Raw genomic sequence first — 17,506 nt, 5'->3', positions numbered from 1 at the left:
GGACTTGCCAATCAGAAGATCAGCGGTTCGAATCCCCGCGATGGGGGGAGCTCCCGTTGCTCAGTCCCCGCTCCTGCCAACCTAGCAGTTCAAAAGCACGTCAAAGTGCAAGTAGATAAATAGGTACCACTCCAGTGGGAAGGTAAATGGCGTTTCCATGCGCTGCTCTGGTTCACCAGAAAGCGGCTTAGTCATGCTGGCCACAAGACCCAGAAGCTGTACACCGGCTCCCTCGGCCAGTAAAGCGAGATGAGCGCCACATCCCCAGAGTTGGCCATGACTGGACCTCATGGTCAGGGGTCCCTTTACCTTTACCAATTCTCTTGCACCCTTAAACTACAGTTCCCAGGATTCTCTGGGGGAAGCCATGACTGTTTAAGGCTGTTTTACATGCATAGTGCAGGGAGCACCTAAGAGCTGGAAATCACTGTGAGAGACCATCGAATCCCTGGGTGGCCAAAACATCACTCATGCTTTCTAGTTCCCCCTGTAACAAAACGAATTAAAATCGTGACTGACGTGTTGGAGGACACATGAGATAAGGAAGTGACATCATCCCTGCTGCAGCTTCAAGATAAGGTTAATCTAAAGAATTCCACGTATACACAGACATTTTGCTTTTGCAGTAAGCCCAAAGAGCTCTGCAAAGAGAGAGAGAGAGAGAGAAGTTCTGCCATGTTCCATGATAAGTGAGAAAATCTGCGTGCAAAAATCTCAGCCCTCTGGTGGAATTTGGAAGTTGCAAGTGGCAGCGGCATGCAATGGTTAGGTCTTACGCCTTCAGGGTGACAGATACAAAGAAAATGTCCTTTAGACAGAGCGGGGTCAAAAAAATATTTACAAGCCTGTTCCAGGGCTTTCATAGGAAACCAATAACGTCACAATTCATTCACCGCATCAAAGAAGACTGAACAAAACTTAAGTTCATAAACCAAAGAGCCTGTGGATTGGGTGAGCTAAGTGAGGAATGTCACGAACTGGGTGGGTCTCCTCTTTCAGCTCAAACTAGCTGGAGAAAAGCAAGAACTCCCGAGCATGTGCAGAGGCCGTTTTCAAAGCAGATATTAGGGAGAACCATCTCCATCAGCGGAGATTCTGTCTGACTGCAGAAGAGGAGAGAAGCGGACGGAAAGTGTTGTGGGGGGCCATGAAAAGCTGGTGTAGCCCACAGAAGCTAGTTACAGGTAGGTAGCCGTGTTGGTCTGCCGTAGTCGAAACAAAATAAAATAAATAAAAGAAGTGCGCATGCACATGAAAGCTCATACCAATAACTAACTTAGTTGGTGTCTAAGGTGCTACTGGAAGGAATTTTTAAATTTTATTTCATTTATTTTATTTTGTTCCCACAGAAGCTGTAATTCCCCTCACAATGCTCTAAATGCCAGAGTGGTTTAACAATCAAGACTTTTTCCCAGGGAATTCTGGGAACTGTAGGTTCTTTTGAGGGGGATACGGGTCTTCTAACCACTCTCGGCTCCTTTAACTACCATTCCCAGGATTCTCTGGGGGAAAGCAATGGCTCAAGCAGTATGATACTGCTTTAAATGCATAGGGCAGCTGGGGGCCTTAGTTCTAACTAAACACACAAAGTAGTACAGTGTACATTATCCAATACGGGGGGAAATCTTTTAAAATACAGGTGGCTCCCAATTTAGGGGGGGGGGTTACGTTCCAAGGCATCACACCTTTAAGTAAAATTGTATATATATTTGAAACACCACTGAAAAAGTCTGCAAAGACACGGTTCTGCCCCCACTCCCTTCGGTCCCTTTTTGCGACATTTTCAGGTCACTTCTGGGTTTGGCATTACATGCAGTCAGGCACCTAAAACAGCCGCTGCCTGTACCCAGGCCACAGATCTACCATTAATTTTAAAATAAATTAATTAATTCAAGGGTACACAGAGAGACTTTTAGACAACGAAACGGCTCCGTTCTCCTGACCAGGAAGCTCGTTCCCACCGCCTTACCTGAACGACGTCTTTCCTCACGTTGACGAGATACAGCCAGTCGCTGAAGCGCGGGTAACTGTTCAGCTCCACTGTCCTGTCATTCAGGGGGACATTCAACTTGCACTGAAGCTGGGTGCCAATATAACGGACAAGTTTCACCTGCCAAGGGAGAGGAGGGAAAAGGATCACAAACGGCACCAGGAAACATCTGAGAGCACAAACCGGTAACCCATTAATACACGTGGTTATTATTAGCATTAGCATTTGCACCTGGCTCTTCGGCTGAAAAGACTCCCAGGGTGGCTTACATGCCATCCGTTTTAAAAAGGACAGCCCCTATCTGCATGCTTATGACCTGAAATGCATAGCACGCAAGGAAAGAGGACAGGGAGGGAAGAGGGAAAACGCAAGCTCGGGCACCAGCTCTTAAACAGTAGTTCTTATAAGGACCAGCGGGTGTAAAAACAACTCAGTGGAATGAGGCACTTCTAGAATCACAGAATTGTAGAGTTGGGAGGGGTCTCCGAGGGTCATCTAATCGAGCCCAGCGCAATGCAGGAATCTCAAAAGATAATAGCACTTAATGGAGCTGGTTCTTCAATGAAATAAGCCCTGCTTCCCATTTCTCCCACAGGTAAATGATTTGGCAGAACTTACAGCTTCTCAAGCAAGAGGGATAAAATGATCAGGCTCTTTTCTTACAAGTTCTTTTAGTGAGGCAGTTTCTTTTCAGAAAAATAGTTTCACCTGCCCCAAAGGAAGGTATTTTTGACTGCAAGGGGGGCTGGCTGGTTCATTAGGGCACTGCCCTATCAATTTTGGTCTGCTTTAACCAACCCCCTCCTGACTCCCTTCTTATTTACAACCAGCCCAGTCCAGTGTGGGGGCTGGGATGGGGGACACACACTAGCTATCCACTTCTGCCCTCCTTAATCCACACAGAACTCAACAAGATAAGGGCAAAGCTACAATTATTTGGTTCCACCTGTCACAGGCCTCCGGCCGATGTTCACTTATTCATTCCATGTCCAGGACAGAAACTGATCCAGCAAACATGATTGAAATTTGCTGTTGTTGTTGCTTTCAGTTCACAAGCATAACCAATAACATTATTTTTCCTATTTGCATTGTGTTTCTTTAGCACCAAACTACACGCAGCGGAATGGCCGTAAGGGCAATGAAACGTACACAAATAATTGCACAAATTATGTGATTTTCCTACAGCAGATGACTCATGCAGCGGATGAACTGCAGTGGAATGGCAACCGTGCTGCAGGCAGCAAATACAGGAACAGAGAGCAACACCTTCTTAGAATTCCTGCTACCTAATTCTGCTACCTAATACATTTAACTGGAGGTGCCAGGAGACGGAAGCAAGAGCCTTGAACACAGAGTATCTGGAAGGTATCAATTTGGGGAAGACTGATCTAGCCAATAAGAAGGCTGAAAGTGGACTTTTTGATATATCTAAAGGGACCAGACAAGGTTGCCCCTTATCTCCCCTATTATTCATTGCAGTATTGGAAGTGCTCACTAAGAGGCTGAGGGAATCTGCAGAGGTTAATGGAGTTAAGGTTGGAACCAAGGAGTACAAAATCAAAGCTTTTGCAGATGATATTGTATTAACATTAGAAAATCCAAAACACAGTGTAAAAGAAGCTTTACAAAAATTTGAAGAGTTTGGTGCGGTGTCAGGCCTCACACACACACACACACACACACACACACACACACACCTCCTTTCAGTCTTGGTCAAATCTATGAAGCCTTGCAAATGTTATCCCAGACGTGTAAATACTGCTTATCAGGGATGGAGAAGGCTGACTCAGCTAAGACAACATTTGAAATGACCCGAAAGAGACATTTCCCGCTGATTCAGCACCGTGGTGGGAGCGGCACCGGTTCCATGGGAAAGGCCCACGCAATCTGATTTCGCCTTCATATTTAGAATAGATCATTCACTCACATATACACGCACACACACACACACACACACACACACACAGAGCCCCGCAGGTTGTCTCTGCTAAGCGATGTCATTTCTGCAGCTGCGATAACGTCTAAACAACCACGTACATCAGGTCTGCCCTGGAAAGATTTCCATTCAGTGGGCAAGCGTTCCTATTCTCCCTCTATTTTTTTTACTCTCTTCCTTTTTTTAAGGCAAAGGCTGCTGCTGCTCCTCCCTATAACTTTTCTGGGAATGTTTTTGCAAGTCTGTTACAAGCCTGGGAGATTCAGGAGAAAGGAAGAGCACCTTTCACAGCGAAAGGATGGATTTTGCTCCCACGAGAGGCAGTGATGCCCAGCAAGTTGGGAATTTAAAAATAAGAAAGAAAGATTAGTTCAATTCTTGGAGAATATCAGCAGCTACTAAGCCTGGATGGCTGTGTTCTACCTGCGCTGTCAGGGGAATTCATGGCTCTGAATGCTACTTGCCAGGAATCAAAGGTGGAGAGCGCGCTGCTGTGCTCTCAGGTTCTGCTTACAGGCTTCCCTTGGGGGAGATCTGGTTGAGTGCGGATGCTATAGTTGAGATCCCTGTGTTGTGGGGGGCAGGACCAGATGAACCCCCGGGGACCCTCCTAACTCTGCAATTCTAGGATTCTAGACTGCTGGACTTGATGAGAAACTGGCTTGAAAGCCAGTAGGGATCTCATTATGTTCTTTCGTATCGCACATTGCATAGTGTGTGTGTTTGTAATGTAGCTCAGCATGGAGTACCGGGCATTCCCACCTGGGCTATGATCAAATCCAGGACGTTTTTCTCCAACACAGTGGCTGAATTATGTGCATCTACAAGGGACGCGTGTGGGTTAAACCACAGAGCCTAGGACTTGCCGATCAGAAGGTCGGCGGTTCGATTCCCCGCGACGGGGTGAGCTCCCGTTGCTCGGTCCCTGCTCCTGCCAACCTAGCAGTTCAAAAGTACGTCAAAGTGCAAGTAGATAAATAGGTACCACTCCGGCGGGAAGGTAAACGGTGTTTCCGTGCACTGCTCTGGTTCGCCAGAAACGGCTTAGGCATGCTGCCACATGACCCGGAAGCTGTACGCCAGCTCCCTCAGTCAATAAAGCGAGATGAGCGCCGCAACCCCAGAGTTGGTCACGACTGGACCTAATGGTCAGGGGTCCCTTTACCTTTAGATAACTTGCAACACAGACCAGGGTTTCTCAAAGCTCGGTAGGTCACTGACCTTATCAAGTCATCATCAAAGCCAACCCAAATTCCTAGGAAGTTATCTGAGAGTCCTCCTGCTCTTTCGGCTGAATGCCCCCCCCCCGATTCCTGCATTGCAGGGGGTTGGACTAGATGGTCCTCATGGTCCCTTTCCAACTCTACAGTTCTATGATCCCTGATTGGCCATGCTGACTGGGACCAATGGGTGTTGGGAGTTCCACAACCTCTGGCCAGCCACCAGTTCCCCACCCAGATATCTCAAGAGAATTCTGATGAAAATGGAAACAGGAGATGAAACGGCCGGCATTTGCTTATACATCCCATGTTCGCAAAATCAACCTGCCTTGGTATTCACCAATGCTGATGCTTTCAGTTCACAAATGATACACAATTGATTGAGGTCCCCCGCTCCTTTCCGTCCTCGTTTGCTTTGTGTTTCCTTTACACTGGAATGAATGGGTTGGAACAGTATGACCACAACGTTTATGGAATTAACGGCGCAAGTTATGCCATTTCGCCACAGTGGACAGTGAGGTGAGCAGCGTGGGTTTCGGGCAGAAGACGGACTGCAGTGGAATGGAGACAGCGCTGGAAGCGACGAGCACAGGGCAGAATGGAAAATGACGCCCTTCTTACAACCCTATTCCCACTCAGACACAAACCTCCAGTGCAGATTACAGAATGGTAAACTGTTTGCATTTCTCACCTCTAGGGCCAAAAGATATTGGACTCAGCTCTGAGCCCGGGACACATAAAAGCCTCATCTGTCCTTACAAGGCAGCTGCTTGCTGGCTCCCTTTGGCTTACACCGCACGGGAATATAGGGAGGTGAGTTGCACTGAGTCAGAGAGTCTCTGCTGCACCACTTGGATTCCCATTGCTCACACTGCACCACATTCTGTTCACACAAGGCAGACCCAAGACTCCAAACTGAGGACGGTGGGGTGTGTTTTGCACGAGCAGCGAAGCTGACTAAAACATCAGCTTCTGGGGGCAAGTGAGGTTTTCTCACTTCCCACACAAGTTACTTTCACAGGTCTTGAGAACAGCATGCTGGAATTTTAAGCAGGTTTTTATTTTTACGTTTTTCAGGGTGTCAAAGGGCGTGTGTGTGAGAGAGAGAGTGAGAGAGAGAGATGCAGTCGAAAGCAAAAAACAAAAACCCACAGTCAGTCGCGACGAGGAGAAATTCAGACAGAACAACAGAGTCAAAGAGCACCTTATACAAACTGATTTGTTCATAAATTGAAGGACTGGCTAATTTAATGGTGGCTGGTGACCATTGAGGCCTATAGGGAGACCGAACAGTAGGTAGAACCAGTAGGTGGAGCTGACTATTTCTCCCATGACTCCATTCTCCTGGCAAGTCTGCAAGGGGCAACACCAAGACGAAGGGGGAGGAAGGGGACAGGCCATGCCACCGTCTTCACTGGGTGTAAAAAGACAGGCAAGGGGGGTGGGGGCCTGGTTGAAGGCAGAATGAAGTTGGTGGTGGGGCAAGTGCCCCCATTCAAACAAATGGACCAAGCTTCACTGGAAAACCACAAACCATCAAAGGTCTGCTGGACCATTCTGAACTTTTTCATGCTGCACGTAAACTGTGGAACTCCCCCCCATAGTGAGGGCTGCCAACTTGGACGGCTTTAAAAAAGGACTGGACAAATTTGTGAAGAAAGTTATCAATGTCTACTCACAGCAATGGAGGCAATACTTGGCCTCCACCACCGGAGGCAGTAGTGATTCTGAATAACAGCTGCTGGAAACAGCAGGAGGGGAGAGTGCTGGGTCCTGCTCGTGGGTCTGTCGCTGTGAGAACAGGATTGCTGGACCAGATGAGCTGTCAGCCTAATCCAGCGGCGCTTGTCTCATGTTCTTAGGTTGCAACCCAGCAGCCTGCACGGAAGTTGAGCAGGATGAAACATGAAGTAAAGGGGTTTTGCTTTCCCCAGCGGAATAAAGCAATGGGAACATGGGAAAAGGTTCTGACCAGGCATTTGGGAAAGGAGAACCAAGTCCATATGCAGGAATGAAGGAAGCAGCGAGAAATATGGGGAGAAGCTCAGAGAGAGAACATAAGTGTCCGTTTATTGCAGAAAAAGGATAATCAACGTCTAAACATAACCTAACTGTATTTTTATTGCTTCTTTTATTTCTTACTGTATTTTAATGTATGAGAATTCGGAGCCCATAAGTTTTAGAAAAGTTACTTTAGCATCTAGCACACTGCAATTGCTAAACAACAGGCAAAGAAAGAAAGAAAGAAAGAAAGAAAGAAAGAAAGAAAGAAAGAAAGGAAGGGGAGAAATCCAAAAACAGCCCAATGAGGATTGATGCTAAGAGGCCACAGAATGCTCATCGACTGTTGAGCAAAAACTGGGAATGATGGGAAATGGAATGGAATATCCAGAACAAGGTCTGTCCCCACAGTAGTCATCACCCCCACCTCATTAAAAAGCCCCCCAAATGCTTTAACCTTTACTTGACAGGAAGGTGCTCCATCCAGTCAATCTCTGAGATAGCTCTGTCGGTAGAGAAGGAGACTGTTAATCTCAAGGTCCTGGGTTCAAGCTCCACATTGGGCAAGAGATTCCTGCATTGCCGGGGGTTGGACTAGATGACCCTCGCGGTCCCTTCTAACTCTCACGATTCTATGATTTGGATTGCCCTTTTCTGAACCCAAAGCTCCACATCCAGCTTGGGAAGACTTTGAAGAGCTGTCCCTCCCCAGATCAATCTGCCCACAACAAAGAGAAACAGGCCACTTTTCTGTGGGGTTGGGGAAAGGGTAGCCATGCAAACAGAGGTGGAATTCGAACGCAGGTGTCAGGATATGAGTTTGACTCTGTGTCCATTGAAATGCATGAGCAAACACAGAAGCTCTCGTACCCCTGCTGAACATGCAGCAATTGAGGTACACAAACACTCAGAGGTGGATCTGCATATAAATTAACACGAGTTCTAAAGTGGCCCATCCAAGAGATTGTTCCAACCTGTGCCTTGTTGCTTTCTACACCTGGCCTTGGCAGGTATCCAGCAAGACTAGCTTTTCTAGTTCTCCGATTTCAAAATCCAGTGGAACTGCTTTCAGCTGAAACCTGTTATCACTTTTACTGCTTTCTCAGCCTGGAACCAGCAAACTTGTGAGACGAGGGGCAGAGGACAAGTGGCCAGAGGTGATGGGTGCACATGACTTTAGATTTATACATATACCTACATATATATTTGGAAACTTCTTTGAGGTTTGGACTTCAGGCCTTCTAAAACATAATTATTCACCATCTTCCGCCAGTAACACACTTTTGCTTTATCCTTCAGGGGCAGCAAGACAGTCTCAGCTATGGGGTGTGTGGAACCCCTGCCCCCCACCAAAAAAACCCCTCTCTCATCAGTCCCAGCCAGACTATATTATTATCTATTTTCATTAACAAATCGCTTCCCCTGGAGGCATCTCAAAACGATTTACAACATCATGACATATATGAAGGTTACAGATCTAAAAACAATTGCATGTATAAAAATGACTTTTAATCAACTGTTATAGGGATTCTAAGGTCTCAAATATAGAATAAATGTTGATAATTGCACAAGGTAAACACACATACATAGGTATATAAACCACATGTCTAAGGTAGTGCAGGAGAGCAATCCAAAAGCCATCTTGGCTCTCCTAAAGAATCTAAATATATCCTCTACCTCCTTAATCCCCCTTACCATATAGGCAGACAGCAATCAGGTGAAGTTCCTGAAGGGATTCCTCTCCTATATCTATGAACCATTGTTTGCCCAGATGCTCTGCATTGAGGGATGTCTGACAGGCATCCTGACTTGCTAAACCCTCAGGAATATCACACCTTGGCCTGCCTGGGCCACAGTAACCTCACTTTATGTGTGATGCAATTTTGTAGAGCGGATGTCCTCCTTCTCCATGCCAAAATGCAAACACTTAAAAGAGACGTGTCTTCTTGGTTCTGGGTCTCTCTTGCCTCCTTGCTAGGAGGGGAGGGAACTCAGTTGACACAGAAAAATAAAGATCTGCCTTGCTTTCACTGCATCCTGCCTCCATCCATTCATCTCTGACCGATCATGGACTTAGGAGAGTTGGGCAGCAAAAGCCAAGCGCCCCAATTTTTCTATATCAAAACAAACCCCAACTGTAAATATAAAAACAGTTTTAAAAAAACCATAAAGGTAAAGGGTAAAGGGACCCCTGACCATTAGGTCCAGTTGTGACCGACTGTGGGGTTGCGGCGCTCATCTCGCTCTATAGGCCGAGGGAGCCGGCGTTTGTCTGCAGACAGCTTCCGGGTCATGTGGCCAGCATGACTAAGCCACTTCTGGTGAACCAGAGCAGCGCACGGAAACGCCGTTTATGTTCCCGCCGGAGCGGTACCTATTTATCTACTTGCACTTTGACGTGCTTTCGAACTGCTAGGTTGGCAGGAGCAGGGACCGAGCAACGGGAGCTCACCCCGTCGCGGGGATTCGAACCGCTGACCTTCTGATTGGCAAGTCCTAAGCTCTGTGCTTTAACCCACAGCGCCAGTGTAAAAGGTATTCGGATCCTGGGCAGATACCAACGAGGATAATTTTTTTAAGAAGGTTTATTGAAATGGGATGATGAGAGAGAAAAGTACAGAACCATCTCAGAGTGCCACAGATTCCCCTACAAAGAATAAAGACTCAAAGCAGAAACAGATCAGGCTTCAAAACCCTTCGCCAAACAACAGAAATGTGGAAGCATCCCAAGGTGGTCTGAAAGCCACTGCTCTTCAAGAATAAAGGAAAACTTCAAAAGGAAGATTTCCGCAGGAAAAATTCTGACCTAGGCCACCATCTGAACTGTACCCTAAAGCAGCATCGTCCCACTTTAAGCAGCCATGGGTTCCCAAAAAAATCCTGGGAACTGAGAGGTGCCGAGAGTTCTCAGGAGACCTCTTATCTCTCTCAGAGAGCTAGAATTCCCAGAGTGGTGTAGCGGTCAAACCCTCTTCCCAGGGAAATCTGGGAATTGTAGTTCTGTGATACTGCTTTATAGTGCTCATGGGGCCTCTTAGGATCTAGCAGCAAATCTAAATTTGCTGCAAGAAAGATGGGTGCAAACTCATCCTGAGGCTAGAAGCTGAAGGATCTCTCCAAGGCCAGGAAACGTTTCACAAACCTTTCACATTTCAAGAAACCTTTTGGCAACGCCACCTCCAACTTGAGCGGCTTAAATGCCGCCTCCCCCTTGCCCTTACACAATTCTGGCACGGCCTGGCCGGCTGATGCTCTTTGGACTTTGCTCCTTAGGCAGTCGCAACCGGTTACCAAACCCTGAAAGGAGGAGCGAGGGGCTTGTCTTGCCTGCTGTACTGAATTGGGGGCGATCTCTTCCTCCAGCGGTGCCTCGGGAAGTGGTCGGACCTTTCTCTGCCCTACTTGCTCTCCCCTCCTACCCTGGACCCTGAACGACTGCTGAATGTTGAATGCTGCCTTCAGGAGAGCACGAGAGCTGCAATCTCAAGTTTGAGAAATAAAAATATACAGTGGTACCTCGGGTTAAGTACTTAATTCGTTCCAGAGGTCCGTTCTTAACCTGAAACTGTTCTTCACCTGAAGCACCACTTTAGCTAATGGGGCCTCCTGCTGCTGCTGCGCCACTGGAGCACGATTTCTGTTCTCATCCTGAAGCAAAGTTCTTAACCCGAGGTACTATTTCTGGGTTAGCGGAGTCTGTAACCTGAAGCGTATGTAACCTGAAGCGTGTGCAACCCGAGGTACCACTGTAATGGTGCACAAGTTCTGTTACGTACTACAGAACTTCAACAGAAATAAAACTTAAATCACTGCAAAACAGGATACTAGAACACTTCAGATCATTTGGGAATCCTAGAATTGTACAGTTGGATGGGACCCCGAGGTCATCGAGTCCAACCCCCTGCAACGAAGGAATCTCAACTAAATCATACATGACAGGTGTCCACCCAACCTCTGCTTAAACACCTCCAAGGAAGGAGTCCATAGCCTCTCAAGGGAGACCATTCCACTGTCCAACAGCTCTTACTGTCAGAAAAAGTTCTTCCTGATGTTTGGTTGGAATCTCTGACTAAGGAAACTGCCACAGCTCAGTGGTACAGTATCTGCTTGGCCTGAAGAAGACCCCAGGTTCACACAGGTCCATCTGAGAAGGGGGACCCGGAGCCAAGACAGAATCACTTAATTCCAACTGGGTCCCCATCTTGTTGAATTCCGCAGGGGTAAAAGGAGGAGGGAGCCGAAGGTTAGTGTCTAGGCCCTGGAAGCTATCCTTCAGCCAATTCCTCACTCCCATTTAGTCACACCCCAAAACAGGCGCTCGCTTCATCCAATGTTACTGCCAGAGAAGCTGACAAGGTGGGATGATGCCCACCTGGAATCGTTTGCCCAGATCGTCCTGGCTCTCTCGGCCGGATGGAGAGAGAGAACCCTTGACACCATTTTTGCCAGAGCCTTTAACGCACAAGTCAGTTTTTGTAGGTAAGTCAGGTTGCAAGGCACGGATCGAGCAGAGGCTAAGATACATGGCTGAAAGGGTCAGGGGTGGCGCTGTGAGTTAAACCACAGAGCATAAGGCTTGCCGATCAGAAGGTCGGCGGTTCAAATCCCCGTGATGGGGTGAGCTCCCGTTGCTTGGTCCCTGCTCCTGCCAACCTAGCAGTGCCAAAGCACGTCAAAGTGCAAGTAGATAAATAGGTACCGCTCCGGCGGGAAGGTAAACGGTGTTTCTGTGCGCTGCTCTGTTTTCGCCAGAAGCAGCTTAGTCATGCTGGCCACATGACCCGGAAGCTGTATGCCGGCTCCCTCGGCCAATAAAGCGAGATGAGTGACGCAACCCCAGAGTCGGTCACGACTGGACCTAATGGTCAGGGGTCCCTTTACCTTTGCCTTTAAGCTACAGTGGTACCTCAGGCTACATACGCTTCAGGTTACAGACTCTGCTAACCCAGAAATATTACCTTGGGTTAAGAACTTTGCTTCAGGATGAGAACAGAAATCGTGCTCCGGCGGTGCGGTGGCAGCAGGAGGCCCCATTAGCTAAAGTGGTGCTTCAGGTTAAAAACAGTTTCAGGTTAAGTACGGACCTCCAGAATGAATTAAGTACTTAACCTGAGGTACCACTGTACATGGCTATGCACTAGAAAAGGCGTCGATCCAACAGGGTGACACACACACCCTGAACCTTGCTCCCACAGCTAACTGCACAGGACCCAGTCAGAGCCCTGGGAAAGGAAATGCGTCACTCCATTGAGTGCGCTGGATTTGGGAGCTGTGCTTGCGCCAAGGCTGGTATCTCCGCGTTGGCCGAGTCAGAACCATCTCAGCATCAGATCTACTCTCAGATTCCTCCATAGAAGGAGGCTTTAGGCTTGGGACAGCCAACATCTTGGGATCCATCTCCATCTCCATCTCCATCTCCCCAATCTTCTGCCATTCCAGGACATCTCCACAGGACTGGTTCACTATGGTGGGGGACGGGGGGGGGGGAGAGGGAAAGGTCCCTATGATTTACTAGTAGTAAAACCTTTGGGGTTGCAAAAGGAAGAAGTTTACCTGGTGCGAAACTGTGGAGAGAGAAAGGGCCCCAGCCGTCCCCTCAGCCGTCGTCTTGGTGTTGGCTTTATCATTTAATCCCCCAGCCTCAAATTCTGTGAATACCCATTTTACGAGGTGGATTGTTCCGTGGAAACTCCGCCCCTTTCCTCCTCCTCCACTCCCCCCTCCCCACGAATCCCATTTTGTCATTTCCTGCTCAGGCTTCTAAGTAAAGCTGTCTGCTTGGTTTGAAACGGCTGGGGTGTGTTACAAAACCGACTTCTGAGAACGAAGCAAAAAAAAAAAAAAAAAAAGGCATCACGGTCCGGTGACGCAAATATTGAAAAAAATAAAATAAAGGGGAGGAAAAAAGTAAAATAAGGGGGGAAAGAGAGAGCCACAAATAGAAAACAGGACTCCCAAACTTAATGCTCCAAGATACTTTTCTTGCAGCAATTACTCTCTGTGTTTTTGGAAACAGATGAGACACTGACAGAAAACTACACATTTGCCAACATTTTACAGATAATAAGGACATGCTTATATAGACAGAGGATCCAAAACAGCTGGAAAAATACAGGAGCGCACATTTAAAAGACGGGGGGGGGGTGGAATGCACACTGCTCCCGCCAAGTTCAAATAACATCTTTGAAGACGGGAAACAAAAAGGATTTCATATTTTGATTACTTTTTATATGCAGTTTGCAAACAACCATATGCTGCCACAAATTGACTGCAAACCGAAGAATTCTCAAATTAATTAGTCCTGAAAGACTAAGAGTTTTGCATTCTCAGCAAATTCTGGAAGTTAAAAAAACAAAATTATTAACATTGTTAAGATTGCTTTTTTAAAAATATATTTATTTCCCTCCTCACCAGCAAGAAGCATAGGAAAATGCCTTATACGGAGTCAGACTACGGGTCCATCTAGTTCAGTATTGTCTACACTGACTGACAGCAGCTCTCCAGGGCTTCAGGCAGGGGACATTCCCAGTCCTGTCTGCAGATGCAACTGGGGATTGAACCCGGGACATTCAGAATGCAAAGCATATTCTTCCCTGAAAATTAGCCCTTCCAAGGGTTATAAACAGGGCTGGATTTTCTCTATGCAAACATTTAAATTATTTGGGACAGTTCTGAGCATGCAGCATGCATATTCCTCAATCCTGCTGTGCAGTTACTGAATGTAGTACTAGGCACAAGATAAATCCTACAAAGAATCTCAGCTTTTAAGGTCACATTCACACCATACAGTTAACACACAGTTAGAGCATATAGCTTTCCCCCCAAATAATCTTGGAAACTGTAGTTTACCCACCGCAGAACTACAACTTCCAGCACACTTCAGCTACAGTTCCCAGGATTATTTGGGGGAAAGTCATGTGCTTTAACTGTCCCGTGTGGATGTGATCTAAGTTTAACTTTTTAAAAACAAGCTTCTAGCCCTCATGAGGAGAATACAGGGAAATGTCAGAAGCCAGAAGGCTATGGAACAGTACCTCCAGTGGTTATGGCAGGAGGGGAGAAATTATCTTGCTTACAATTCCATGTGCCTCATGCTAACTATTTAAAAAACCAAAGAATGTGAAAAATTGTGCAAAATATTGGCACTTTTGGCTATTTTGAATAATTGATGGAAATTGCAGCACTGGGCTCACCTTCTGATTGTTTAAAAAAGTTAAAAGATGCAACAAAGTCCAGTGAATTTTTTTGCGGGGGGGGGAGAGAAAGCTCACCTAACAATTTAGTCATCATATAAACTAAGAGCACACACATTCTCAGTTCCAATGCAGTCAGTGCATAGATGACTTGAGGGGACCTCATGGTTTGCAAGACAAAAATTTAGGAGGGAACCCTAGACATGGAAACCACCCCGCAGACAGCTCAGTGAGGCTGCTCAGAATGCTGACTGCCGATTGGGTGGGTAGGGAACCAGAGGGGAGAGGCAATGTAATGGAGTATCATAGAATAGGGCATGGCTGGCTGGTTGCCAGCCACCTGAACTGGAACACACCACAGTGGAACATTCCGTTGCAGGTCTCACTCATTAAATACAAGTTCCTGTAACCAAAGCAAAACAAAAAAATCACCCTTAAGCAATTCCAGTAATTCACAAGAAAAATAAACCATCCAGGAAAATCCTGATTCGAGACAACTCATCAGGTGCCTTCAGCCGTTGCAGCCATTGTAAACATTTTTTAAAAAGATAATAATAAGAAGGCACCTTCTTTGGTTGGAATGCACACTTTTTTATTTATTTTTTAAAGCTTTGCCTTTTTAAAGAGTTAAACTTTAACTTTAAAAAAATCCTAAGGATTATTCTGGAGGTGTGCTGAGATACTTGGAGAAGGAGCAGAGTCACAACTTTCACCAAGATCCTTGAATTCTTTCCATGCTAAGAAAAGTGCTTTGAAGTGTGTGTTTTTTAATGGCAGTGCTTAATTGCTAAAGTGAAAAGGACCCGGCTTTAAACCTTCCTGGCTTTTATTCTATTTATTTCTTGCATTTATCTACCACCTTTTCTTCCAAGGAGGCAGCGTGCATGGTGCTGCCCTCCCCATTTCAGCCTCACAACCGCCTTGCGAGGTAGATCTGGCTGAGAGACAGGGACTAGTAGTCCAAGGTCTCCCAGTGAGGTTCGTGGCTGAGTGGGGATTCGAACCCTGGTCAGTCCAACAGCCTAACTACAACACAATAAATTATTATTATTATATTATTATTATTATTATCTGGGTCTCCTAATCCCCAACCCTTTCACTCTCAGGATTCGCACACACAACCAGCTCTGTGCCTTTTGAGACGTGGAGAGCCTATCTATTTCTCCACCATGTCGGCACTCAATTCTCCTCTCAGCCATGAAGGCCAGTTCCCCGCTGCTCTCCTAACCTACCTCACAGGATTCTTGTGAGAATTACATACGGGGGAAAGAATGAGAAGCATGTATGTCACTTTGAGCTCTTTGGAATTACGGAGAGATGCAAATATAATGTAACTATTTAATAAATACAATACATCCAAAATGTGTATTTTGGGGGGGGGGGTAGAAGTACAGTGGTACCTCGGATTACATACGCTTCAGGTTACATACACTTCAGGTTACAGACTCCGCTAACCCAGAAATAGTGCTTCAGGTTAAGAACTTTGCTTCACGATAAGAACAGAAATTGTGCTCCAGCAGCGTGGCAGCAGCAGGAGGCCCCATTAGCTAAAGTGGTGCTTCAGGTTAAGAACAGTTTCAGGTTAAGTACGGACCTCTGGAACGAATTAAGTACTTAACCCGATGTACCACTGTATAGCATTATTCATTGAGGAGTGTAGGGGCTGGGCAAGAAACTTGATTTAGTTTGCATTTTAATGAGTAACTAATCAGCTGTGCTTCAAAATTACCCTCATCCGAATTTTGTGATGCAGTTTTCCAACCCACCAATGTTTACAAACACGCACATGTTATGGGAAAGTGTGCATGAAATGAACATATTACTGCAAATGACATGAAAATGCATTACGCTGGGTCAAAACTACATACAAATATGCTTATTAGGAAATGTTCACAGGACGAATTTTCAAAAGGATTTCTTTTAACATTTCCTGCAGAAATGTGAAAAACTGAATTTAAGTTGGGGGGAGGGAAACCGAGAGAACCAAAATGATCAGATCCACCCACCGCATGTGAGGAGCAAAATGTTCTCTGTCCATGCTCAGAGGCACTCTCTTCAATTGCTTCTCTGCACATTTCTAAAGGGGGCGGAACCTGAGCTCAGAATATCACGCTCCAGAGGCTCAGAATTAAACCCGAAGCCCATTGGTCCGAACAAAGGCAGATCCAGCGTGCGTCTATTATATCTGCGCAAGCGCAAACCCAGGGGTTCCCTGCCAAGCCCAGTATTATTTGTTGATCTATTTATACCGTAACTAGCTAAACCTCTCGAGACACAAGCTTGCCTCTCTCTCTCTTTTAACCGTGACGTCAAATGAACAGTTGGGAGCTCAGGAAAAACAACACACAGACAAGTGCATAGAACCGCTGAGCCGAGCAGATTTGGACGGCCAAGATTTTTAAAGCAAAACAGTTCCTGCAGGGGCAACATTTCCCAACGTACTACAGCAAAAGAATAAGAAAAGCAACTTCCAAGATTTATTTGCCTGCAACTGTTTTTTAAAAGAAAGAAAGAAATGAAATTGCTGGGCATTAAAAAAAAAAAAAGGATCACAATAGCCTCAGAGGCTAGGCCAAAAGCTTCCTGGACCGAAGCAGATCTCAAAAGAGTCTACGGGAAAGTAATTGAACATAAAATCCCAATTGCCACACATGTTTCAACCCTTATCCCAAGGGAAGCTTTTCTTGCCTCACAGTTGGGATGGTTTGACCTCAAATATGTGATGTTCAAATAAGGACCAGAAATATCTTTTACTGAAATAAAACGAAATGAAATGAAAGCATCGTTTGAAGAGAAAGCAAATTAGGACAAGCCTGCATTTCTCACGACTAACGCGTTTCTATAAATATTTCCCCTACTCTCCCTCAGAAAGGGACACTAATTCACTACACTGCCACTGTTGGAGCAGTTTGACAGCCTTGGAGTTTGTTTGCTTTTAATTAACACACACACACACACACACACACACACACACACACAAACACAAAAACCCACAAGTTTCTCCTGCTCTATTTGAAAATATATAATGGCTACAAAAAGAATCACCTCAACTCATTGGGGAAGAAAAAGTTGCACATTTGCTTTTTGTAAACCGATTTCGTTTTGTAAGCCGCTGTGAGGTTTTATTACACTCAAGAGGTATATCAACCTTGCGGAACAAATAAAT

At 46.0% G+C, this 17,506-nt stretch overlaps 1 protein-coding gene across 1 annotated transcript in view; it reads right to left on the bottom strand.

The window, feature by feature from the left end:
- Nucleotides 1-17,506, bottom strand: part of KSR1 (kinase suppressor of ras 1) — a 108,200-nt gene that overhangs the window by 49,530 nt on the left and 41,164 nt on the right. Inside the window, exon 2 of the mRNA XM_053367924.1 lies at nt 1,970-2,110. Within this exon, the coding sequence (XP_053223899.1) occupies nt 1,970-2,110 (141 nt within the window). The remainder of the gene's footprint in view (nt 1-1,969; nt 2,111-17,506) is intronic.

Source organism: Podarcis raffonei, chromosome 15 (assembly GCF_027172205.1).
Source record: "Podarcis raffonei isolate rPodRaf1 chromosome 15, rPodRaf1.pri, whole genome shotgun sequence".
Lineage (NCBI taxonomy): Eukaryota > Metazoa > Chordata > Lepidosauria > Squamata > Lacertidae > Podarcis > Podarcis raffonei.
The sequence above is the reverse complement of the archived record's forward strand: the minus strand, read 5'-3'. Positions and strand labels throughout refer to the sequence as shown.